This window comes from Microsporum canis, genomic scaffold (assembly GCF_000151145.1).
Source record: "Microsporum canis CBS 113480 supercont1.6 genomic scaffold, whole genome shotgun sequence".
Classification (NCBI taxonomy): Eukaryota; Fungi; Ascomycota; class Eurotiomycetes; order Onygenales; family Arthrodermataceae; genus Microsporum; species Microsporum canis.
Window position 1 is genome coordinate 123,699 of NW_003299164.1, and position 25,766 is coordinate 149,464.

The 25,766-nt window shown below is 48.0% G+C and overlaps 9 protein-coding genes across 9 annotated transcripts; 2 read left to right on the forward strand and 7 right to left on the reverse strand.

Moving 5' to 3' along the window:
• Positions 1-207: 207 nt before the first annotated feature.
• MCYG_06176 (alpha-mannosidase) lies at positions 208-3,694 on the reverse strand (the record flags this gene model as incomplete). The annotated part of the gene is made up of 4 exons (XM_002844166.1): positions 208-826; positions 896-2,888; positions 2,948-3,450; positions 3,552-3,694. 4 exons carry the CDS (start codon positions 3,692-3,694, stop codon positions 208-210), a joined length of 3,258 nt encoding a protein of 1,085 aa, XP_002844212.1.
• A 999-nt stretch (positions 3,695-4,693) lies between these two features.
• MCYG_06177 (uncharacterized protein) lies at positions 4,694-6,085 on the reverse strand (the record flags this gene model as incomplete). The annotated part of the gene is made up of 1 exon (XM_002844167.1): positions 4,694-6,085. The coding sequence occupies one exon, from the start codon at positions 6,083-6,085 to the stop codon at positions 4,694-4,696; it is 1,392 nt and encodes a 463-aa protein (XP_002844213.1).
• A 665-nt stretch (positions 6,086-6,750) lies between these two features.
• Positions 6,751-8,008, reverse strand: MCYG_06178 (NUDIX domain-containing protein; the record flags this gene model as incomplete). The annotated part of the gene is made up of 4 exons (XM_002844168.1): positions 6,751-7,079; positions 7,152-7,577; positions 7,662-7,818; positions 7,982-8,008. The coding sequence occupies 4 exons, from the start codon at positions 8,006-8,008 to the stop codon at positions 6,751-6,753; spliced, it is 939 nt and encodes a 312-aa protein (XP_002844214.1).
• Positions 8,009-8,677: 669 nt separating this feature from the next.
• Positions 8,678-10,454, reverse strand: MCYG_06179 (MRS7 family protein; the record flags this gene model as incomplete). Its single annotated transcript, XM_002844169.1, has 2 exons — positions 8,678-9,705; positions 9,833-10,454. 2 exons carry the CDS (start codon positions 10,452-10,454, stop codon positions 8,678-8,680), a joined length of 1,650 nt encoding a protein of 549 aa, XP_002844215.1.
• A 497-nt stretch (positions 10,455-10,951) lies between these two features.
• Positions 10,952-12,637, reverse strand: MCYG_06180 (conserved hypothetical protein; the record flags this gene model as incomplete). Its single annotated transcript, XM_002844170.1, has 2 exons — positions 10,952-11,723; positions 11,792-12,637. 2 exons carry the CDS (start codon positions 12,625-12,627, stop codon positions 10,952-10,954), a joined length of 1,608 nt encoding a protein of 535 aa, XP_002844216.1.
• A 768-nt stretch (positions 12,638-13,405) lies between these two features.
• MCYG_06181 (mitotic cohesin complex subunit Psm1) lies at positions 13,406-17,646 on the forward strand (the record flags this gene model as incomplete). The annotated part of the gene is made up of 6 exons (XM_002844171.1): positions 13,406-13,436; positions 13,494-13,587; positions 13,702-16,663; positions 16,721-17,028; positions 17,099-17,465; positions 17,563-17,646. The coding sequence occupies 6 exons, from the start codon at positions 13,406-13,408 to the stop codon at positions 17,644-17,646; spliced, it is 3,846 nt and encodes a 1,281-aa protein (XP_002844217.1).
• A 136-nt stretch (positions 17,647-17,782) lies between these two features.
• On the reverse strand, positions 17,783-18,773 carry MCYG_06182 (conserved hypothetical protein; the record flags this gene model as incomplete). The annotated part of the gene is made up of 2 exons (XM_002844172.1): positions 17,783-17,821; positions 17,907-18,773. The coding sequence occupies 2 exons, from the start codon at positions 18,771-18,773 to the stop codon at positions 17,783-17,785; spliced, it is 906 nt and encodes a 301-aa protein (XP_002844218.1).
• Positions 18,774-19,197: 424 nt separating this feature from the next.
• MCYG_06183 (pyruvate dehydrogenase complex protein X) lies at positions 19,198-20,230 on the forward strand (the record flags this gene model as incomplete). The annotated part of the gene is made up of 2 exons (XM_002844173.1): positions 19,198-19,258; positions 19,371-20,230. The coding sequence occupies 2 exons, from the start codon at positions 19,198-19,200 to the stop codon at positions 20,228-20,230; spliced, it is 921 nt and encodes a 306-aa protein (XP_002844219.1).
• Positions 20,231-21,519: 1,289 nt separating this feature from the next.
• Positions 21,520-25,718, reverse strand: MCYG_06184 (multidrug resistance protein; the record flags this gene model as incomplete). The annotated part of the gene is made up of 7 exons (XM_002844174.1): positions 21,520-22,373; positions 22,430-24,417; positions 24,566-25,128; positions 25,196-25,232; positions 25,321-25,424; positions 25,499-25,576; positions 25,629-25,718. The coding sequence occupies 7 exons, from the start codon at positions 25,716-25,718 to the stop codon at positions 21,520-21,522; spliced, it is 3,714 nt and encodes a 1,237-aa protein (XP_002844220.1).
• Positions 25,719-25,766: the final 48 nt, after the last annotated feature.

Here is a 25,766-nt window from a genome sequence, read left to right on the forward strand (position 1 = left end):
TTACTTGCGGCTTTTAGAAATAGAAAGGCCATACCATCACAAATTCAATTTCATTGATGAAAATGTTAAGAAATACACTAAATCCATACTAACATTTAGCTAACTAATACTATCTACTAGATACCGAGCTGTGGGTCATCATTAGGGCACGTAAACGAATCATGAAATCAATAAAAAAAACTTCAACAAAAGTAAATAATGCTTGACCTAAAGCTGAAGCCTGTAAGTTGCAACTTCAAAGGCTCTCAATTCAATCTTAACACGCGAAGGTCCGGATCCCTCGATCGGCAGCTCTTCCAGATCGTCTTCAAGGAGGTTACATTTGAATACCTTCTTAACATTCAATGACGTCTCGAGCGTGCCAGTGCTTCGTCCTCCCATGGAGTCGAAGATGCGCACGATAACACTCCGTCCTGCACGGTGTGGAAGCTCGCCGCGGGAGACGTCCTCGTCGTCCTCGCCGCGCTTCACGGCATCTAGGACAAGAGCTGGCGTTGCATCGACCAGTCGGACGGCATGGAAGGTATCAAGGGTGTCTGGCCCCGAGGCAGCTTCCAGAGTCAACGGGTGGTTGAAATTGTAACCCGCACGAACGATGCGGTAGTCTAGGGGCCCGGGGTGCGGCAGGATGGCGTAGCGGATATGGTGACGACCGATATCTGCAGTGCTGTCTGGGGCCTTCGGGGCGCGGACGAGAGAGAGTCGCATCAAGTTACCAGCGGTTGCGAACCCATATTTGGAGTCATTGAGAATTGAAACTCCGTATCCGCTCTCGGAGAGATCAGCCCATTTGTGGCAGCATACTTCAAACTTGGCCATGTCCCAGCTATTAAGGCATTGGTTAATATTGATCAGGCTCATGGCGACGATAATAAGAAAAGCACATCGAACTTACGTTGTGTTGTAGTGGGTTGGGCGTCTGTTGATACCATACTGGCTCTCATAGGATGCCTCGGTGTTTCGAATGTCAACAGGGAATTCGACTTTGAGGAACCTCATGGTCTCTTGCCATTCGACCTCACAGTCCATTTCGACCATTGGCATGCTATCCTTAGTTTCTGCAGAAAGGCTGATTGTCGTCTTGACCCAACTCTGGTCGCTAATCTTGGTCTCAGTGACAACGCTGACCCGATGTGGAGACTGTTCTGCAATCTTGGTCTCCGTAGAGGTCAACTCCTTTCGTGAGTCAAGGTGGTAGACTTCAACATCCCAAGCCTGCCAGTATAATGGTTTGTCATCGAAGATAACGAACTGGTTTGCCTTCCCTCCTTTCGCGATGACTTCTCGGTTCACCCGCAAGTCAAAGAGAGAGGTGATCACGCCCTTTTCGACCTTGATTACTAGGCTGTCGTTGCGGAGTTCGAAAACTCCAGCATCTACTTCCTTGACGGAAAGGGAAGTTGACTGAGTAGAGCTTAGTGGTTCAACAGTCATTACTCCGGTATCTCCGCTCACGAGGGCGTACTGGGGAGAACCTGAAGAGGCTTCTGGGTTGTCCATTTTGACGATCTCACAACGGGGCCAGGGCAAGGTATTCAAGGCGACGAGTTTGCCTTCGGAGCCGGGGCTCTTACTCTGGAAACCAAGGGCTTTCATTGCTTCCTCTCTCACCTTTGCCGCAGTTTTGAAAACTCCGGCATAGAAGGCATCGGACTCATCATAACAGAGTCGAATTGCACTACCGGGAAGGCAATCATGGAATTGGCAGAGCAAAACAGGCTCCCACATATCGTCGATATCCTTCTTGGGGTATTTATACGAGGAACTCTTTAGGGAGGCTAGAGTCGCAAGGAGCTCAACCTCGCGGAGAAGGAACTCTCCCTTGCGGTTATTTCGTTTATTATTGGATTGAGTGGTATAAGTTCCGCGGTGAAGCTCAAAGTACAGCTCTCCATACCAGGTTATGAACTCGGTTCCCTCCATAGCCTTCTTTTCGAGCGTTGCAAAGAAGTCATCGACCGAGCTCCCGATGGTAACTCGCGGAAGGAGGCCAACAGTGTCACTCATACCTCTCTGTCGACGGAGCTTCTCGATATGCTCAAAAGTTGGCCCACCACCGCCATCACCCTTTCCAAAGACAAGGAGGGAGGTGTTATCCTGGTCCATAGACTTATGCTGGGTGATACTGCGCTTAACATCACCGAAATGGGCTTCAGCAGTATAGGTCTCTGATGGAGGCATGTGGCAGATAACCTGGCTGCCGTCAAGGGCTACCCAGTTAAACGTGGTGTGTGGGAAGGTGTTGATATTGTTCCAGCTGAGTTTCTGGGTGAAGAATCTGGTCATCCCAGCTAGACGGCAGAGCTGAGGAATTTGAGACGAGTACCCGAAAGTGTCAGGTAGCCAGAATGTAGTGCATCGTTCACCAAAACGGCTCTCAAAGTACCTCTGGCCGTATAAAAACTGACGAACAAGCGATTCACCGCTGGGCAAGTTGGTGTCATGTTCGACCCAGCTGCCACCGATGGGTTGGAAGGAACCCTTCTTCACCCACTCCTTGACCCGATCAAAGGCATACGGGTATCCTTCTTCAAGCCACTTGAACTGCTGGGCTGACGAGCAAGTAAATCTGAATTCTGGGTATCGTTCCATCAAGTCACACTGGGTCGACCAGGACCTAGCTACTTTTCGCTTTGTTTCAGCGAACGGCCACAGCCAACATGTGTCTATATGGCAGTGGCCCGTTGCAAAGACGATGGGTTTGCCTTCTGTCTTGTAGACATCGGGGGAATCGACCTTGGTGCCGATATACTCCTGGGCAACCTTGCGTGCATTTATAATAGACTCTTGGCTCCCGTTTCCTTCGATAAAGGCATCCATCATGGCATTCCCGACAATCAGGGCCTTGTGAGCCTGCCATGAATCAGAAGGGAACTCTCGAGCAGCATCTATAGCCTGTCAGTTTGTTCATTGCCTTTTTTAATAACCCAGCTTGGTGCCTGCCTACCTCCAATCTGCCAAAAGTCATAATTCAAAGCTCTTGCCTGTAGATTGACTGCCACGATCTTTGCCGAGGTGAGTTGGTAGTACTTGTCTGGGATTGGAGGCTTGATGAGGTCGCCGTCAGAGTTACCAAATAAGCCATTGCACGCCATCTCTATATAGAAGATGTGCGGTGCACCATTCCTAAAGTCCTTTGGGATGATCCACTCGGTTCTATCTCCGCCACTAAGACCTTGCAATGGACGGCCATCCTCCGTCCAAACCATGCCCTCGTTGCCGGCGTTCCAATGGAACTCCAGGTGGTCATATTTCTTCATGTACTCTGGGACGGTGAGCTGGATTCTGAACCAGTGAGTCGACCAGCTAGGGCCGAATGAGGTTCCTCTACGGGTAGGTTTGAACTCGTTCTTGACGGCATCCTTGAAAGACGGTCTCTCTAGGTTTGGGACGGAGTACACCCAAAGCCTGACATATTTCTCATCGTCATTCAGAGCAAAGAAGAACTTGCTGTATCCCCCCCGTACAAGCTGTTAGCCATTGCAAAGGTACTATGACAACAACGACAATAACCATGCATTGGAAGCTCTCGAGACAGCGGGACAACTCACTCTAGCAGGTTATGGCCCTGGTACTGGCCTGTTGCTGTGAATTGGCGTAGACGGTCTTTGTAGATGGAGGTAATGTGTTGGCCGACGGGGCGTTCGGCGAGGAGAGGGTAAACTGGAGCATGCTTGGGAGCTTCTCCGCCCATGTTTATCTACTGCGGACGAACAACTGTAGAGCAAACGAGACAGCAGAGACAAGTAGACCAGTGACGGTTTTATGTAGTGTGTCTTGTTTACTGTCAGTAGCTTCGACCTTGAAGCTCTTTATATACCTTGAATGTTGACTCTGGCCAAGCTTGGGGTTCTTTACCCCGCAAGTTTTTCTCCACGGCACGCGCAAGCCCGCAACAAGGATGTAACAGCATAACAACAACATGATCAAAGTACATGCATGTATAGCATAGCTGCATGACTACAGTAGTAGGACAGGCTGGTTAAGCACTGTTGGTGCATGAGAGATGAATAAGAGAGTATCTTGCATTGAGTGTGTATATAACCTCTAGATATCACTTCTACAGAAAGCAGACAAGCATTTAAGTGTATACGGAAAGGATGGTAGCAACCTATAGCAACACGAACTTGTCACCATCCATGAATATGCAGTTCCTGATCAGCTACTGGAGCTCTCGTGGTGGCTTGCTGGATCGTTCATATCCCGTCCTCAGAGACTAGAACGGTCGAAAGGCCTGTTTAACCAGGTTCCCTCACTGCGTCGTCTGATCCCTATTGATGGTCATGAGGTGGACAATTTGAATATGAACTGGAATGCACATGTATAAGAAACTGGCCCGGCTGTCTTCTGACTCGACATACATGGTGCTATGTATATGTGAAAAGATACCATCTGGCTAGGGACTGCAAGTTCTAGATGCTCTGAACAGAAGAACTGATACAGTTAAGTCATCTTAGATATGGCAAGAAGCACAAAAAGATCCTCCTTGCGTATTATATCAAAGACAGATGAACGAGATGAGAAAAGCAATGAATTAGTGATGATGTTCGATGTTCGATGTTTGCCTCGAGTCAAAACACTGAGATCTGACTAAGCAGGCTCTAACTATCACGAACTACTCAGAACAATTTGACAGCAAAATAATCATCAGATACCCAAGGGTTCAACGTAGTATAATAATATTACATCTTCTCTAGACCCAGTGAGGCGTCGGACCAACCATCACGATCTTGCTCTTCAGTTCTTCCTTTCTCTTCTGCTCAGCCCTGTTGGTCGAGCTCGAACCGAAGGCCTCCCGGGAGAACTCAACGGTCGACCTCCAGGCGTTACTATTTCTCCCTAGACCAAGCCACTCCTCACGGCTACGGGTGTTCTCCCCGGTACACGGCGGTGCTGTTCGGGGTGTCCTCAACGGTTGCATCTGTGGCTCACTTGCCTGCCGTCGTATGGCCTTGGGTATCAATTTGTTGATGTAGTTGGGGAGGAGGCCGGATTTCTTCTTTTTCGGCTTGTTCTTTGGCAGAGCCTTGGCTCCATATAGCTGGTAGTCGCTTGGAGGGATGGCAAGATGTCTTGGTCTATGGCGGCCCTCATCAGCCGGTGGTAAGGGAGGGGATCTGAAGAGACCAAAACCAGTGGTCTCTTTTCTCCCGTAGGTCTCGGGAAGTTCGTCAACCATGGAGGTGCTTGCGCAGGTGGTGAACGAGTATAGCTGTGTGCGGTTTGAAGGCCCTTCCCTTGCCTGAGAGGGAAATGACTCATCGTTGACCTCCTCCACAGTAACCTCTGGTACGTCTGCCTCGGATGGCCGTCGAATGAGCTCTATATACGAAACTGCATCTGGGAGATCCCCGGTCTGGACGCCTCTGCTGGAACTCGACCTTGAGGTACGCTGATTCGGGAATACCTTGCTGTGTCGTGGATGGGGCATATGGCAGAAGCATAGCTCGGAGTTATCAACCCCCCTTGGAGGTTCAACCGCTTGATGGCCACTTTCCATCGGCCTGGATCGCTCATGTATACCTTTAGACCGTGGGCTTAAAGTTGAGTTGGCTGATCTAGCTGCCCCTAAAGTTGAACATCTTTTTGGCGCTTCCCTCCCTCCTTGTGGTCTCTTGTCATCGATCCTTATTGAAAACTTTGCTGGTCCCCCGCTGCAGGTTTGGAATACCGGCTCAGTTGAATGGCGAGCACGTTTTGCTGGGCTGGAAAGAGTGTCTTTTCCCTCTCGTCTCCTAGGCTGAGGTGAACGAGGAACTGGCGATTGCCGGCTATAAAATAACCGAAGCTCGTCCACCGAGCGAGCGTGCTTTGGGTTAAAGGCTTTTGCATAGATTCCTTTCTCACGACACCTATCATTAGGGCGCTGGTAGCGGGCACTGCTCAAGAAATGTTCGTCTGGAGAGTAAATGCCGGAATTTCTCTCGGGAGGACTAGGGAGAGGTTTGTCGAGTTTCCATCTTGGGATGTAGATCTTAAGCGAGTTTGGTTCCGGAGGAATAACTTGCTCCAACCCTTCTAGGGAGGAAGAAGGTAAGAAGTGAGGGTGCATATATGGTGCTTGAGGTGCTAGCATCAATGACATCTTGATATGACCTATCCTATGGGTTGCTGGAAATACCAGGGGCAGAGAGTAAGAGAATGCAGCTCTGGGAGACTAAGGCTCGTCATATACTTGATGCCTTGTTGTTTATATTCCCGATCTAAATCTGCATGCGTATTGTGGTATTATTAATAACTGATATTGTAGGACTCAGGCATGAAAGCCCATGTTGAAAGAGGCACAGGGCATCTATGATAAAAGATACAAAGGATAATGGAAATACTGCAGGGCTGTTGCCGTATCCGGCTTGCGTCTTGCATATATATATAATTGTCGTTGGGATTTCTGCATGTCTGATCCAACGCTTATAATGTGAGTTATGTTACTAACAGTAAGGGGGATTGGGGAAAAGAAGGAAAAAACACTATACATATGTATCACTAATGGGGATTATCTACGGTGTCATCCGAAAAATCCAAAGCTAAAAATGCAGCCTGTACGTTGGAGCCTTCGTTCTTCTTCTAGTAGAATATAAAGATAGAAGCAGACAAAGGAAATCTTGATCTACGGAAACAAAGGTAATCCAGACATTTATAGACGCATGAACCCGTACACAGGCCTTTTAGCGTGGAATAATCAATAAAAGCCTCATCTTCTTGAACGCCAGAGGAAAAAAGAAAACAAGGGTAAATAATAGTCATGATCCATCATGTTAGTTTTGCTGCTTTCTCAAATATCTCCGGAGTCAGGGTATCTTCACGATCAACTACTTCACTAAATCTTCCAAGCATTCTTAGTCGGGAAATCATATCTTCGTCTCCAAGATGGCTGTTGTGCTCGAACTCGGGGACTTCGTCGTATGCAACTCTTGCGGCATCAACTAGGATGCGGGCCGTCATACCGAACACTCGAAAGCGCTCGAGACCCAACGAGATCTTCTCCTCTTCTAACTGGTCGATGGCAGCATCTTGCTCTTTACTATGTTTCTTGGGTGTAGCAACTTTCTGATTCGTTATAGCAACGAAGAAGTGGTGCACTGGTTCTAGTCAGTGAACGGCTATAAGTTACTCGTGCCAACCAAAAAAAAAAAAAAACACATTGCACATACTTCTCCACCAGGTTGAATTCCACTTCGTCCATGATCCTTCATACCAATCACTTGGTTTTCCGGGCAGGGTATCCTCTTCTGCCCGAGGTTCATCGGTCACTTTCAAGAAGTTATGGAATGGGGCAGTGAAAACGGCCGCCACTTCTTTGGCATCTAATTGGGGTATAAATGCTTCTTCTGGATCGGCATCTTCGCCTGTCTTTTCATTATGGGAATGTAAGAGCGCAATACACGGCCGAACAGCAAGTTCCGTCCGAGCCAGGCTAGCGGGTAATTCACAGAGATGCTCAACCCAGAAGGGCGAAGGCATCTGCTGGTCTATGTTTGGAAGGCCAATTTCTTCGTACGCTTCGCGCCGAGCTGTTTGAAATGGAGTCTCGCTTGGTCCATCTGACTTCCCTCCCGGTAGAGCTGCTTGGCCAGGATCTGAGCCGTGCTTGTTAATATGCTCTGTATTTACGTAGATAACTAGTAATTAAATGCTTCGAAAGGCGCTGGGGCTGAACATACATGATTTGAGGGTGCTCGCACGTATGGTCAAGATAACTCGGAGATCCCCTCTCCGATCGGCAAAGAGCAGTAATAATACTGAAGCCTGCCTTGTAGACGGCATAGAATAGTAGTTCGTTGGGGGCGGAGTATATCTCCTCAAGCGATCAATCGCATTCTGGCATTCCCCATTTCCCAAGCAGTTAGATGATGTTTCATATTTATCCAGGCTTTCTGGAACGGTATATAATAAATGATCGACCGCATGAGACAATGCATAATATAAAGGTTCAAACGGCCATAGGGGTGTTTTGCACATGCAGGCTTCTATATTTACTGACCTGCGATTCTGGTGATAGCGGCGCCATCTTTCCTTTCAATGTCGGGGATTCTGCAGCAGACGAAAATGGTCTATGGCTGAGTCTATGGCAACGGACTAGATCTAGAGGAGTAAATCGGAGACGTTGCCTCATATCTCTCCTGTGGAATGTACAGCATGTACGAGCTCTGAGGTTGCCTCATCTTCGATGGTTGATCTCGCAAGAGAAAAGAGAGTCGCTGTGCCGAGGTCGGAGTGTTTAGGATCAGCCACCAAAAAATTATCTAGACGGAGACAAAAATATTCAAAAAGGCTGATGTAAGAGTTGTATTCCATATATATTAATGGTATCGAATATATTTTTTCATTAAGGATCCAGTTAAGATAGCTCATCCAAGTGATTGACCAAAATCAACAACCAACTTCTATAACTACAAACCCTCCGTGGAGGAACGTTTGAACCCACCCCCCAGTCTAGACCAAGAAAACGTAAGGAAGCAGATGAAAAGAAACAAACGAGAGGGCTGGAAATAATGAAAGGTAGTGGACAGGGAATATGATGCAGAGTAGTGTCAGCCCATCCAATTTCTGGAGAAGAATAATGGAAGAACGAGGGATGGACAGTATAATTACAAAGAGAAGGGATAAACAAATACACTCAGTAGAAATTAAAAGGAAATGTGAGAGACGTAAGTGGTTATGGATGTGTAGTAGTCCCTCACTGCTTTTTGTCATCTGCCTGTGTCTGTTTGGGAGACTCTTTATCGGCTGCGGTATCGCTTTCTGTCTTTTCGAACTGTGCAGTGGACTCAGCTCCGGCCGACGCCTCCGCGTGTTTGTCTTCTTTTTCATCGATGTCCTCATGATCTTTTGGCGCTGGCATACCCGTATTCCCGTTTTCGGTGATCTGTTCGTTTTCTTCCTCAATCAGTTCCTGTTGTTCCTTCACAACCTCAAGACGCTGCCTGTTTGTAGCTGCTCCCTCGGCATTGTGAACCTCGAGCTCGATTTCGTGGAAGAGCTCCTCGGGGATACTGGAAAGGACGGATCGGAGAGCGTCCATCTGAGAGGAGATTTCGTACTCCTGGGAGTGCTGGGTATACATGTATGCATTGCTAAGAACGAGGAGAGTAGATGGGACACCCTGCTTCAGGCGGAGGTCAAGCCACATGGAGAGATCATCGCGGAGTCTAGCTGGCGAAAGGCCGTGGGTTCGAAGACCGCGGGATGCGCATGCCATCTGAAGTTCGGGAATAAGCAGGGAGTCAACTCCTTCGTACGCAATGGCCCTATCATCACGTTTGATCTGGCGCATCCGAACCCGGATGGTGTACCGGAGCATTGCATCGGTGCCGAAAGTGTTGAGATTCATGTATTTGCACATCGCCACCAGCTGGGGCCTTGATAGATTGTCCAACGTGAGATCATCCTTGAAAATCTTGCAGACGGCGATAACATCTTCGTCCGACGGGGTTTCTCCTGTCGCTCGGACTTTGCGGAAGAACTCTGTAAATTCCTCCTTCTTGGCATTTACAGGGCTGACTGGAAGGCCGGTTTCCTTGAGAGTTCCTTGGAGGAAGTTCGAGACCTCTTTTCGTGTGCCTCGCAGAGTTGCAGCCTTGTCATCCTTGGACTTTTGGCCTTCATAGGTGCTAGGTAGAAGGTTGGGGAAGAGCTTCAGAGCCACCGGAAGAAGCAGTTCCGCAAAAGGGATGATAACAAAGGCAGAGAAAGGGACGAGACGAGCTAAATCCCGGACCGTTCTTTTAAGCTAGAGTTGACTATCAGTACGATTTTTTTTTTTTTTTTTTTGAGATAAAGCGGTATATAGGAACACGCGAAACACAGCTTACCTGTCTGTTTTCCCTTCTACTTAGTTCATATCCTGCAGCCATCTTAAGTGCAAGTTTCGAACTGATTTTAACTTCTGCCGCCAATAGTTTTGTTCCGTCCCAGTAATGCTGTACCTCCTTCTTAATCTTTTGGCCAATGGTCAGCTTTTTAACCTCCTTCTTCTCTTCTACTTGGCCTTTCTCAGATGCCTCGACAGCGGCAGCTTCATGTATCCTTTTCTCTAACTCCTTTGACTCAATCTCTATACTGTCTAACCTCCTAGAGATGGAACTTGAAGTATTAGCTTCAGCTGACGAGGCAGTTGTCGACTGAGGCTCTTTCGGGAGAGGCTGCTTTGCTTTTTCAACATTGAACCCAGGCGGAGGGAAGGGGTTGGAGTTGTTTGAGCCGTGCGATGTGGATGGGCCAGTTGAGTAGCCACACCGGCGCTGGGCGAGCTCAAGGCTCACTGACTGCTGGGCTGGATAAGTAGGCTGCGCCCGGAAAGCAGAGTGGGCATATCTGGCGATATTAAGACGGCCGGCATCTGCTGCGATGTTAGGTCTAAAGTACTTGGTTAACGGACATATACATGGCTGCGTACCACTCTGGATCAGTCTCCTTAGAAGTATCCCATTCTGTCCTAGGTTCCGCACAGCCATATGTGCGTTGTGTATGGGCGCCGGGGAGAATGGTATAATTCAGGAAGAGGATATCAAGTATGGATATGGATTCAATGGCTGCCAGGTGTGTTTTCTTGCGCTTGAGTCGTATAGAAGAACAGCCAAAGAGTTGCGGCCTTCCAGCTTATGAATAAATTCATTGGAATTCTCCGGCGTCGGAAATTCTACGGACTAAATATTTCTCCTGTTTCCGGCGCCACCGTCCAACCTCGGGCCAGGTTCATCCAAGGTTAACTTATCTACACGCAAGGAGATTTGTTTTACAGAAGATGTCAACTTTGATATCGGAGACAGTGTTTATATCTGGGTGTGATATTAAGATTAGATGTGCGGACTAAGCTAGTCACGGTTCGACGACGCATCAGTGGGGTATATATGTACATCCTAGGAATTTGCGGGCATGATAGAGGCATGATAAAACAAAGGAGCAGGACATAATGAAATCGTCACGAAAACGGGGGAGGAAATCAAAAACGCTAGAGAGAAGCTTCCTGGGGTCGTCTATTTGTAGCAAGAGAGGTCGAGTCATCAGTTAAAGCGCCGGTAGATGCAGCTTTCACATTCGCATTTAGATCAAGGTTAGTGATGAGCTGGTTGGGTTCCACGTATGGCTCTTTGGGGGTTGTCATAACCACACCGCTGAGGGAGGTTGGCTTGATGCCATCTGGGTCCTGGGGTTCGGCCACGGCTGTTAGGGCTTCAGGAGACATCTGCCATTTGGCAACATCTCTCTTCAGTTGCTCAAGCTCCTTCTGGAACCGCTTTCCGAACACATCGATGTAGAATGTGGCACCGTTGTAGATACTCCAGATAAACATCACGGTCAAAAATGCACTGCTCGCCCATTGATACCAGAACCAGAGAGGACAGGGAACAATGGTGAGAATGGCGTATATATACTGGATCATCATAAAGGCCGGCTCTTGCAAGGGAAGGGGGAGATGTAACACAAATTTGCCGATCCAAGTTTTGGCGTACGATCGTCGTAGCCAGGTGAAGCTAGTTGGGCGACCGGCGGCAATCTTCTCTCTCTGGCGAACGGTAATGAAGAAGTGGTAGCTGAGTTGCCAGATGGCGTATGGAACAGATGCCCAGATCATCATGGCTCCGAGGGTGTAGTGTTCCGGCGATCCTGGAGCGCTGAATTTAATCCGATATACAGCTGGAAACCTGGTTTCTAGTATATCCGCCGGTGTTAAGTGAACCAGGCAGTGTAGAGTGACGGGAGGCATGATATGGATGAATAGGCTAGAAAGATAGGTGAGAATCAGGTAAAAAAATAAAACTCCTACGGAGTGAATGGAATAAATGCTTACCTGACGACTTTATCAATGCTGTGGAAAACCATCGAGTTTCTCCACATAGCGATGGCAACGGCGTTATTTCCATATGCAAGACACCAAGTACTAAGAAATAGTCGTTTAGAGTTGGGAAATACCCACATACTCAGAATGGTTAGAAGGTTGACAAAGTAGCAGAGGTCGGCGAGGAAGTAATGATATCCAATCTTGCAGTATCTGTAATATCTTTGCGGCATGAAGTAGACCAGCTGGCCTGTGAACCAGAGATAAAAGTAAGTCGGGTAGGCTCCTAGCAGATAGCCGCTAATGAAAACGTTGAGCACGCCGGCGATGAAAGATATCTTCTCTACTGCAGTGACTGTGACAGTATCGTTCCACCGGACAGTAAGTCGTTCGACGGAGCTCTTCATCCGCTTTCGGTACTTCTGCAGCTGTTCGTCCGAGGAAGGCATCCTCTTCTTGAATTCACCAACCATCCTCTGCCGTGCTTGCTGGCTGGTCGACCTGAACTTCTCCTGGTGACGTTTCACCCTCTCTCTCTGGGCGTTGAGCGAGGCCTGCCATTTTTCCAGCTTCTGTGATATTGCCAGGTTACCCAATAAGTCAAGAACAGTCACTCTCTCGACGGGTGTGAGCGGCTCCCATTCCTCCTGGTAAGAACTGCTACCCTCTGAAGATATGCGAGACAGCGGGCTCAGTGCCAGAGGACTCCGTCCGCCCTCTGGAGTTGTGATTGCGGCGTCATCCTGCGTGGCAGCGATAATCTCACCATTGCTAGGAATGATATCCGATTTTGCCTGTGGTACTTTCGCGGGCTCTGATTTAACCCGCTGGAGATCCGGGCGATCCATGATGGCCTGTCTAGGTGTGAGAACAAAACGAGCTTTCGGAGAACTGTCCCGGCTAAATACTGAACGGATGGTGAGCTCGAATTAAAGGACGGGAAAGGATGGGGTCCTCCTGAAGATGAGGAAAAGGGAAAAAAAAAGGCCGAGTCCACGATGCTCTCTCTGGGGTTTCTGCCTAGCTTCTAGCCATGGGTCTTTGAGTCAGAATCGATCTGGAACAGGGCCCAAAAAGACGAAGAAAAAAAAAGAAAAACGGCCGTATATTGTTGAGGTAGCAAGGAAAGCTGTGAGAAAAGAAGACTCACAGCGAGATGAGAACATATATGTATGATGATGTAGTTTCTCCGCGTTCCCACGTCGACATCGTCCTGCAGGTGGCGAACGGGCCTTTGGAGGGGGCGGAGGAAGCTTGTCCTTTTCTCTATATCAATATCAGAAAGGCGAAAGAGAGAGAGATGCAAAGTCCCATGAACAACCAAAAAGAAAAATGAAGGTGAGCAGCTGCTTACCGTAATGGGACGTGCACGGCCTCGAGCGCGTGGTTGGTCCGTTCGGCGTGTTTCTTACTTAAAATAGAGTGATGACTCAGAGATGAGTAAGAAGTCAAGTGACGCTAACTTGGGTCACATGTTAGCTAAGCTATATTAGGTAATATATTAACCACGTGACTTACGCGACGCGCTTTGATGGGCGGAGAAAGTGAAGGAGGGAGAGAAATCAATATTCAATCTTCGGTATCACCAACCAAGTGGAAGAAGACGAGGCTGAAAGGCAAGTCGCCATGGGGAAGCTGATTCGCCTCGAGCTATTTAGTGCGTATGGTCTATTGGGTTGACTCTTTTCGTCCTTTGCTAACAGGTGGTGAATAGATTTCAAGTCCTACAAGGGCCACCACACGTTGCTCTTTGGCGATGCATACTTCACTTCCATTATCGGCCCCAATGGGTCTGGAAAATCGAACTCGTAAGCCTGTGTCCTGCTAGAGAGAAAGAGGAAAAAGCATGAGAGAGAAAAGAGATACACAAAAAAAATACTGAAAAGAAGGGGAGAAAATGATGGCTAAGTTGATCTATATAGTATGGACGCGATTTCCTTCGTCCTTGGAATCAAGTCGTCGCATTTGCGATCAACCCACCTTCGTGATCTAGTCTATCGTGGTCGTGTTCTACGTACCGCAAAGATCAATGACGACGGCTCGGCATCCAAGGACACGGCGGGAGGGCCTGGGGGGCAGAACGGTGAGGTCGCTGACGAACCGGCAGAACGAAGTGACCCCAAGTCGGCGTGGGTTATGGCTGTTTATGAAGATGATGCCGGCGAGGAGCAGCAGTGGAAACGCTCCATTACGAGTCAGGGTGTCAGTGAATACCGTATCAACAACCGTGTGGTTACAGCTCAGCAGTACAATGACGCACTGGAAGCTGAAAACATATTGATTAAAGCTCGCAACTTCCTTGTCTTCCAGGGCGATGTGGAGTCAATTGCTTCTCAGTCTCCCAAGGACCTTACACGGCTGATCGAACAAATCTCTGGAAGCTTGGAGAGCAAGGCGGACTATGAGAGATTGAAGGCAGAGCAGGAGGAAGCCGCTGAGCAGCTTAACTTCCAACTCAACCGTCGACGAGGTATCAACTCGGAGATAAAGCAGTACCAGGAGCAGAAAAGGGAGGCTGAGACGTACGCTCGCAAGGCTGAGGAGCGCGACCAAGCCATCATCACCCACATCCTCTGGAAACTCTTCCACTTTCAACGCTTGATTGTGGAATCTAGCGCAGAAATTCAGAAATACCAAGATGAATTGAAAGAGTTTCGCCGAGGTGTCGAAAAGTATGAAAAGAACCTCGAAGATGCTAAAGTTGACCATGCTCGAGTTGGCAGAGATGTTGCCAGGGCAGAAAAGAGTATCAAGCTGAAAGAGAAGGAGATCGAAGAAACTACTAATTCTCTTGTGCCGGTGGACGAGAAGATTGAGATAACTGCAAAGAAGGTGGCCAAGTATGCCGAACGAGTAGCCGAAGTATCCAAGGAAGCACTCTCGCAGTCAAAGACTGTGAAGCAGCTCGAAAAGGACCTCAAGATTGTGGAAAAGGCGCAGAGCCAATGGGAGAACGAATGGAAACAAACAATCGCTGTCAAAGGAATCCAACTAACTGATGCTGATCTCCAGGAATACAGCAGGCTAAAGGAAGAAGTCAGCAAACGTTCATCTAATACACAGTTGAAGCTAGACAATTTAAAGCGTCAGAGAAAGGCCGATGCGGAGACTGTCAACAGTCTGAAGAGCAATCTTGAAAGTGTGGAGTGGCAGGCGAAGAACTTGCAAACCGATATGGACCACATACTCGAACGGAAGACAGCCATCTCCGCAACTATCAAATCTACGACTAAGGAGATAGATGCCACTAAGAAGGAGCTCAACAGCCTTACTTCGGAGCGCCTACGCGTTGCCCAGATGCGAACGGAATTAGAAGAAAAACTCCAGGTCACTTTGAAGAAATTGTTAGAAGCAGACGATGGCCGGCAGCAGAGTGAAAAGGAACAGCGCACTAAGGAAATGATCTCAACCCTGAAACGCATCTTCCCAGGCGTCAAAGGTCGCGTTAGTGAGCTATGTCAACCAAAACAGAAGAAGTATGCTGAGGCCGTGAGCACGGTACTGGGACGTCATTTTGACGCAATTGTTGTCGATAATGAAAAGACTGCCAAAGAATGCATCCAGCACCTTCGTGACCAGCGTGCAGGTCAGGCTACATTTATTCCCCTGGAGACCATCCAAGTCAAGGCCCTAAACTCGAATCTGAAAGGCATGCATCGTGCCATGCGCCCAGCCATTGAGACTGTTGATTTTGATAACTCTGTCTCGCGTGCCATTACATATGCTTGTGGGAACTCAATAGTCTGCGACGATCTGGCAACTGCTAAGTATCTATGCTACGAGAAGGGTGTAGAGGCAAAGGCAGTAACATTGGATGGCACAGTTATCCATAAAGGTGGTTTGATGACCGGTGGTCGTGGTCCGGGCCAGCGTAATGCCAAACGCTGGGAGGATACAGAAGTTGCCAATCTTAATAAACTAAAGGATAAGCTAATGGCAGACTTGGCTAATCTTCCCAAGGCTCATCGCAGAGGATCCGAAGAAGAGTCTCTTCAGGGCCAACTCACCGGCTTAGAACAACGCCTTGCGTACTCTCGAGATGAACTGAGCGCGCTCGAAAAGAATCTAGAAAGCAAGTCGAGTGAAGTTGATTTTGCCAAACGCCAGATGAAGAGTGTTCAGCCAAAGTATCGCGAAAAGTCAGCATTGCTCGAAAGCCTCGATCAGTCAATCAAAGAGATCCAAAGTTCTGTGACTGAGGTTGAGGATAAGGTCTACCGTGACTTCTGTAAGCGGTTGGGATACAAGAATATCCAGGAATATGATGCTCAACAAGGCTCGCTCCAGCAGGAAGCGGCCGAGAAGAAGCTCCAGTTTACTACTCAAAAAACCAAGATTGAGAACCAGCTCAGCTTCGAGAAGCAGAGACTCCAGGCCACTGAAATGCGAATTGATAGTCTCAAGACGCAGTCACAGAGGGACGAGACGATGGTCGCTGACTTGGAAGCGGAGCGTAGATCCATTCAAGAAAGGCTCAATGAACTTAACCAAGAATTAACATCGTTGAACGATCGCCTTGAGGAACAGCAAAATCTATTCAATGAATCTACTGAACGTCTTGCACAGCAACGACGAGAACTTCAGCGACGGAGCAAGAATGTAGAGGCTACTCTGAAAACCATTAGTGGCCTGGAAGCTGATGTACAGCGCCATTCGTCCGGTAGATACACGCTGATAAGACGCTGTAAACTGGAAGACATCGATATACCCCTGACGGCCGATTCGGAACCGCTGGACAAACTCCCTATCGACGAGCTTGTCCAGCCGGATCCAGACGCAATGGAAGTTGACGAGGATTCCAACACAGCTATCTCACAAAGCCACTTCGTACAGGACTTTGGTATAGAAGTTGACTTCTCCTCACTGGGTGACTCTCTTAAGGAGGTAAGTACATTTTTTCTCTATAAAGGACTTAAAACAATACTGATATCTCAATTCCAGGAATCTGATGATAAACTCGAAGAAGAGCTCCAAGAGAGGGTGAGGTCTCTTAATAATGAGCTGGACAAAATGGCGCCCAACATGCGTGCCATTGAAAGGCTAGAAGGCGTTGAAAACAAGTTGCGAACTATCGAAAAGGATTTTGAAGATTCCCGCAAACGCGCCAGAAAAGCCAAAGATAACTTTGAGGAAGTCATGCAACGGCGGTCTGAGCTCTTTAACAAGGCATTCACACATATTTCTGAACAAATAGAGCCGATATATCGTGATCTTACTCGGACAGAGAGTTACCCCATGGGCGGAAAAGCGTACGTTTTAACCATGTATCCGTATGAATAAATGGTAAATGCTAATTTGGCCGACTTTTCCAATGACTAGGTACCTGGATATTGAAGATTCTGAAGAGCCTTATCTCGATGGCATCAAATATCATGCAATGCCACCCCTGAAACGATTCCGTGACATGGAGCACCTTTCGGGAGGAGAGAAGACCATGGCTGCATTGGCTCTGTTATTCGCTATCCATTCCTACCAGCCATCTCCATTCTTCGTTCTAGACGAGGTAGATGCTGCCCTCGACAATGCAAACGTGGCTAGGATCGCGAACTACATTCGCGATCATGCGGCCCCTGGCATGCAGTTCATCGTCATCAGTTTAAAGACCGGGCTGTTCCAAGTCAGTGAGGCGCTTGTTGGTATCTACCGAGACCAAGCTGCAAATAGCAGTAAGGCATTAACTCTGGATGTAAGCCATTCTCTTTCCCTGGCCTTTTGACGGACCCATGCCTAACCTTTCACAGCTGCGCAAATATCGATGATATTCGAATTCGGCTGCTTTCAAGGTCTTCACAGCTGATTTCCCAGCTCAAGCAACTTCAAAGGCTCAAAATATGGCAGTTCTTGCCCAAGCTGGGCCTGACATCTAATCCTTGTTCTATATGTTCTTTGCCTTTTGTTTACATGATTCCACTGCTTTTAATGTATATTTATGGCATTTTACTCTTCTTCCACGCTTTTTTGTCTTCTATTAGATAGCGTTCAAATATTGCCCCCCAAAACTTCCTAAACGCCGATGGATTTAATGATACATGTGTAAAACAGCTAGAAGTACATTGGCACAATACACAATACACAATCGAAGGAGATAAGCATGGATCGTGTCAGGAGCATCTTACGCTCCCCCTACGACCGCCTTCTGCAGCTTATGGAACCCAGGAGAAAACGAGCCCAGGGCGTCTAGCCGCAGTGTATTCTTATGCCCTTTCATATTAACGTAAACAAAATGTTCCTGGGTGAACAGGCGCCGCGCATTCGAAAAGGCTCTAAAGATAGCCAGACTAGTCTTTTGCATCGGCTTCTTGAAAAAAGGGGTCCTGTCCATCTCCCGCTGGCGAGCCAGTTTCTGCTGGGACTCCAACCAGCCCTTCTTCGTGAGTTCATTTTCGCTCACGCATACCTTCTGCGAGATCGAGAGCTCCGAGGGAGCAAGCAGGAATTCACGATGTTTCAGGAACGGGAGCATACGCCTGACCTTGATTGAGAGCTGGGTCTTGCCGTTGACGTTTGCAGCGTTGATCTCTGATATCAAACCGAAGCCACGACGGAAGAAGACGGTGCCCATGACGGCCATGACGAAGCAGATGCCACCAAAAAGCAACTCTTGCCACCAGAGGATCTTTAATATCGGGTCGATGGAAGATGTGTAGAAGTTATAGCCTGCGTACATGTAGCAGAAGGAGGCTGTTGTGTACGCTCCAATGATGTATGACCGCTGTCTGGGGGCACGAAACAGGCAGACGGGTCCTTCATGCTTAGAAACATCCCATTCGAACCTGCGGAACTTGTTGGCCGTTTGAGATGAGGGCTCCTTCAGGGACAGCTCTGGAGCTTTCACCTTTGCCGTGTTTGCGCGGAGAGGAGGCGGTTTACTCGTAGCATAGCATCGTAGCTCGCGAGTCGCCCGTTGCCAGGAAGACAGCGAACTCCTATGAGGATATATCGACCGTATCGACCGTGACAGGGTCAATTGGACTGTTATCGACCGGAAGAACATGGCGAGAGCATCACTATTGACTTGTTAGCTCGTCCTCTATATCGTGTAGCCCACGCCTTTTGCGCTGAGAATCTCGACTTACCTCCCGGGGGACCAGCTCTCTCACGCAGGCTCTTCTATCTTGCACCTCTTCTCCCTTCTCGTCTTCTCCTTGAATGTTGAATGTCTAGCTTGTTGTCTCGCAGCGACGTTCGAAGTGTTTTCATCCTTTTTTTTTCTCTCAACCAAAACGCCAAGCGAGCCGCTTCAACTTCACGAGGCCATAAAAACGTCCGCTCAACAACTTCATCATAAGCAAAGCAGCCAGCAAAGCAACAACAATCGCTTTTGGGAATGAGGATTGCCCTATAGATAGCTTCAATTCACTGCACCAAAGACGTGAGATTCGCCAGCAGACCCAGTCTCGCTGAGTAGCACCACCGCCATGTCGGCTCTCTCCAGACGGCTACCACTTCGCCGGGCGAGTGGTTATGGCTCGGTGAGATGTAAGTGCAGCTCGTCTGTTTGTATATAAAGCCGTCATCCTCTGTTTCGTCACTGCTGCGGGAATGTCTGTGTCCGGGCGAGATTTACGGGTAACTGACAGTCTACTTGCAGGCGTACAAACCGCAGCTCAACCAAATTTGTCTTATCCGCTTTATCCCTCCGTTGCGCAATTGATGAAGCAAAACAATATCCCAGCCAACGACGTATCTAAGATCATTGCCACGGGACCGAATGGCCGAATACTGAAGGGAGACGTGCTCTCCTACCTTGGCTCAATCGCAGCCAACTACCCTGCCGACCTGGCCTCGCAGCTTGCAAAGAACTCACGCCTAGATCTGAGCAACATCAAGATAGCGGCGCCTCAGACATCCTCTCCTGCTGTTCCGGCACCTCAGGAACAGTCCCAGGCGAAAGAGGAGGCTAAATCGGTGCTGAACGAAGAAGAAGCGGAGTCTGTCTTTGAAACCAAGGTCGCTGTTCCAGTGTCCTTCTCCAAACTCATCTCTGTTCGACGACGGATCCAGTCCTCTGTCGGCGTTGAAATCCCACTTGCCACTTTCGTTTCTCGCGCAGCTGATATTGCGAATGAGAACCTACCGGTGCAGCCGAGCTCGAAGCAGCGATCATCGGCTCTCTTTGACGAGATCCTAGGCCAGAGGCCCTCTGCGTCCGCACAGATGACGTTTTCCCGTGGGGACTATATTCCAGAGATTGTCTCTCCGGCTGAGTTCTACGGCTCGGAGGTCCAGCAGAGCCCGCGCCAGTCTGCGGATGATATAATCGACGTCTTGACAGGTCGATCGTCACCTAAAAAGAGGACGGTGAGCAGGACGGAGGAGGCGGATGAGGATAAGGAAACGAGCATATTCAGCTTGACGATTCCGGAGCAGGAGGAAGCTCGTGCTATGGCGTTCTTGGAGAAGATGCAAGTCCTCCTGGAGGAGGAGCCGGCTCAACTACTGGCTCTTTAGAAACGTTGACTTTGCATCACGCTGTATACTTCTTTATGTATTAACTACTTTTTTACTCGTTTTTTCATGTCTAAAGATACAGTTCAGGGAATGTTGGTTTTTTATCTCTTTTAATTGTATTTCTAGCTTTCCATAGCTGATAAACTGCTTGCCTACCGGCTGGTTCACTTCTTCTCTTCACTTTTCTTTACCAACTTCATACAACCGATACTTTATAAAGCACATAACATGGAAGTCGACATACAGATATCTAAGGTATATGCAACATGGATGATATAGAATATTAAATACCATGGCCAAGTCAACATGACGGCTTACCGAGATCGATGGCTGGTTTCGAGGCAGCCCATATATCCCCTCTACCTCTCAGGACAACCGAGCACTTTGAGCAAGCGGTACTGTCGAAGAGACACTGTTTGATTTGATTTCCCTCCTCGAAGTGATATGATAGGAGAAATTCGTGAAAGGCCTCATGCCGCAGAAGGAATGGAAGCTGAGCTCTTCGGGTGTCTCTACAGTTATACATAAAGGAGCCCGTTGAAGCCATACGCGATAATGCCACAACTGTCAAGAGCAGTTTAAAGCAATTTGCTGTTTATCTAGAGCTCCAGACAGCAGCAATACGCCGCAATACATACTCTTTGAGAGAATGCCTGGGGGGGTACCTTGCATAGGCAACCCTGGAGTGGTCACAGAATACCAGGTCACACTCGAATATGACATGCAGCCCTGGTACCGACGCCTCATGAATGGGAGGCCCAATTATGGGTAATTATGGGTGGCTGCGGTCAATGTACATCTTCCTTGGACAACAAGGGATGCGGGATGTGGCCTGATATATATATATCGCTCGACCCAGATAGATTTGTGCATCCCATTACCAACACCCTGTTCACCAAGAAAGATACCTAGGACTTTGAAACACATTGGACCGATGTGCTCTACCAAGCTAGTGACGTCCACATCACAGATCCAAAGCTACCCCATGGATCAAACGGCCTACCAAGTCCGTCCGCCGAACAATGCAAAGCTTTACACTCCTTGGCCAAGCGTTACGCATCTAATTCAACTTTAGCTTGCTGATCTGCTGTGGACTAATATTTGATAGTGCCATCTTATGATGTTCACAAGGTAGAAAACCTGGGAAGGACGGTGCACGATAGAATACAGCCAAACAACTCGGATAGAATCCTAAACTAGCCAGCCGCTATCATTCCTATAGGCCCTCCTTATAAAAAAGAATCCACCTAGCCATACATTAGGCTATTCTACCGGTTATCCATGTATGATTATGCTCCAAGCGCCTGTGCCTGGCACATCTTATAATAAATACCCTGCTGTTGAATCAGCTCTTTATGAGTACCCTTTTCCCAGATCTGACCCTCCACGAGAACAAATATTGTGTTCGAGTTTCGGATTGTCGATAGCCGATGCGCTACCGAAATCGTAGTCCGCCCGGCAGCAGCCTTTTCCAAAGCCTGCTGCACTACTTGCTCACTCGTGGAGTCGAGGGCGCTTGTGGCTTCATCAAGCAGGAGAATGGCAGGATCACATAGGAGAGCACGAGCAATAGCGATCCTTTGGCGTTGGCCACCGCTGAAATTAGCACCGCCCACACCGCACACAGTCTGGTATCCTTCAGGCAAGGAAATAATGAAATCATGAATGTTTGCATCCTGCGCAGCCTGTGTGATTTCAGCATCCGTAATTTGTGACTCTGACGGTATTCCTAGTAGCAGATTGTCTCGAATAGTCCCTTGGTAGAGGTGAGTTTCCTGCGAGACCAGTGATATTTTAGATCGATAGGCGGAAACATCTATTGACTGGAGAGGCTGGCCATTAATGAATATGCATCCAGATGTAGCATCGTAGAATCGTTCGAGAAGGGAAACTATGGTCGATTTCCCGCTCCCTGATGGTCCGACCAGAGCAATCTTTTCTCCTTTTCGGATACTGAAATTGAGGCCTCGTAGAGCTGGGCGGGCATCTGACAAATGATATCGGAATTCCACGTTGCTGAATGTGATCATATCCTTATCCTCTTTGCTTTCAGGGAATTGTGAACCGGTAGAGCCATTGATGACTGGATTTGTGTCGCGGAGTTGAAACATTCTATTTGCAGCTCCACGGGCTTTGGTGATACCTAGAAGATAAAAGTTAGCAATGCCATATCGTGCTAATGGTCAGATGGATACCTACTTCCTGTGTACCCAAAAAAGATAGCTGCTGCCTGGCCGCCAGATATAATGGCGGTAAAGACGATAAAAAACTGGGTGCTGTTGTACTCCCCTTGGAGGAGAAGCTTGCCTCCATACCAAAATGCTAACCCCATGCTTAGAAGATAGATGCTGTCTACAAGGGCAAATAAAGACATGGATACCAGTGCTTGTTTGTGAGATAGCTTGAGTGGCTTGTAGAGCTTCTCTTCATAACGCTGGTATACGACATCCTCTACCGCCAACGAGAAGACGGCTTTGATGCCAGAGATTGCCTCTGAGGCATACCTGGTGCTTTCTTCAAAGAGAGCCTTCTGCTGGTCTTGATAGTGATTTTCAAGCCGAATTCGACCATATCCTGCGGCCAACATTGGGGGAAGACTGCCAAACAGAACCACAAGGGAGATTTTCCAGCCGACGACTAAGGAGAGTATGGAAGACGAAACAAGGTCTACCAAAACAATCAGAATAAGACCCAGCGTTACACCCAGCAGATTTTGTAGCCTTTCAGAATTAGTGGCAAGGTGTGATGCCAGGACACTCGGTGCATTTTCTCTTCGTTGGAAGTATGACAAGTCCTGCTTCAGCATGGATAGAAAGTACTGTGATTGGTAGTGTTGGATAACCTTTGTAGCTGTGACAGTGAAGAAGTGACCGACAAACGCATAAGATATCAATGTAGACACCGCAAGCATGAAGAACATTCCTGACCAAAACTCCCCTTCATGTCGTCTCATCTCTCCGCTATATGAAAACACAGTCACCATTTTGGCAAAGAAAATAGCCTGGACTGGGTAGACTGCCCCAGCAGCAAAGCAAGCTATGATTCCAACGATGATATGAAATCGAGACTTGCGCTGCTCTGAGAAGATGATAGACAGGATTTGAAGTATAGAGTATGAAGTTGGAGTGATGCTACTGTTAGGCTTTTCAATATCGGCCTCTGACTTCTCCTGATAAGGCGTCACTGCTGACATTGTTTCGCTTTCGGCGGGTATAATGACGTCGGCTGATTCTTCGTCAACGCCTGGTTCGTCGTCGATATCCAAGTCCTGGTTGGATATCATCTGTTTGTATATGCCATCCTGCTGTCGTAAAGTTTCGTGGTCGCCCTGTTGCATGATCTTGCCATGATCCATGACAACAATCTGATCCGCAGACTTTATTGTGGATAATTTATGGGCAACAACCACGGTTGTACGGTTTTTGCACACTAAATCCAATGCAGCCTGGACAATATTCTCACTAGCGGGATCAAGGGCTGCTGTGGCTTCATCCAAGAGCATAATATCCGGATTGGAGATGATACACCGAGCTATAGCAACTCGTTGCCTTTGACCACCACTCAGGAGATCACCACGTTCACCAACTTTGGTATCATATCCTTTGGGAAGGGTCTCAATGAAGTCATGAATGCCAACTTGCATGCATGCTTCTCGCACTCGACTCCTATCCTCTTCTTCGGTTGATGACCCGTGATGCCGCTCTGAGCCTAGCAACCCATACCGCACATTTTCGAAAATGGTGTCATTGAACAGCGCTGGCTCCTGTTGGACTAACCCAAGCTGCTTCCGCAGCCACCGCTTAGGAAGGGTTCGGATATCTACACCATCCAATGTAACTGAGCCCCTATCTGGATCATACCATCGTTCTATGAGCCCCACAATAGTGCTTTTACCGCTTCCACTGGGACCAACAATTGCAGTTCTTTTGCCGGGCATGATGCGCAGAGTTACCCCGTTGAGGACAGGTACCTCGGGCCGCGCTGGATAACTGAAATGCACTTCATTTAGGACTAATTCCCCAGAGCTGGCTTTCAATGGCCGGGGAAGCGAGTTTAACTCTTCCTTGGGCCTCTGCTGAATTGTGGAGAGCAAGTCCCTAGCCGCTGCAGCAGCTTTGGAAACTTCCCCTAAGGATGGTACTAGGGTCATCAACGCAGTTGTTGCTTGATTAATGCATAAAATCACCCTTTAAAACGAAAAGTCAGCAATCGACATATCTAAAAGCTGAGATTGGAGGTATTATCGGAATGGGCAGAGAGAGATAGGGGTTAACAAACGTTACGACTATACCACCACTGGCAATCTCACCCTTTTCAACCAACACTACTCCGTACCAGAAGGCGAGGGCATAAGCACTGAGTAGGACACAATAATCAACACTATACTGGGCACCGATATAAGGACCCCGTTTACGACTCAGATTCGCAACTGTAGCTAGCAATGAAGAATAACGCCTCGCTAGTTTTTCAACAGCAGAGAAAGCTGTGACGATCTTCATACTTTTTAAAGTCTCCAATGCCAGAATTCCTGCTTGCGCCTGAATCTCTAAAACCCGCGTCTGAATGCGCATGTCTAGATGAAGCGTTAAGAAAGTCGCTGCTGCGAGCGCTGGTATGGACGTCGATGTAACTATGGTTAGTTTCCAACTCTTAACAAACCCGATAATAAATCCAGAGATGAACATGGAAACAGCTTGCATAGTCATCCCGAGACGCTCAGAGAGGCCGTTCTGAACCATTTCTGCATTCTGGGAGATGATGGTTGTGATTGCGCCGGTATCTCGGCTGTCGAAGAAGACAACATCTTGGGCGAGCAGAGTGCGAAGATAACTCTTGCGTAGCGACGCAGTTATCCGAGCTGCCGAAATGGTGAAACAGACGGTATGCACATAAATCAACTTGGAACAGTTAGCTATCAGCTATTCGACTGATGCTGTTGAATGGTGAAGGTGAACTTTTGCATACCGCCGCCTTGGCCAAAAAAAGATAAACAAAATAGAGCCTGGAGAATCGAATATCCGCTAATTAGTTAACCACTTTCTACTTTAAATAGTATATCGTGTATGGCATTGCCATGGATAGCTACTTACGTCGCTGAGTTCACACTCGCCAGAAGTTGACCAGTCTTTGAGCTGTCATGATTATTGAAGATATTGACAAATTGGCCAAACACAAGTGTCATTAGCGGGTGAGTCTATACATTTAATAACTAGGTGTCAGAATATATCTGAGAATCAGGAATTGACATCGACGTAAATAGATACTTACTGTGCCTGCGCCGATGGCTGCTATAGTCCCGAGTATCTGAAGTAACACATCAAAGGAGGTCGAGAATCGCCAGAGCAGCTAGTAACCAGTTAGCATGGTGGTCTCGCCATGTATCTATGGTAGGAATTACCCCGTAGACACGAAATAGAGAGAAAACCTCCCGATCCTCATGCTTGTTGGACCGAGACAGTTTCTGTTTGATAGAGCAGAAGATGGGCATTATAACTATAACTATAGCGATATTAAATGCGAATCCAAATAACAGCTT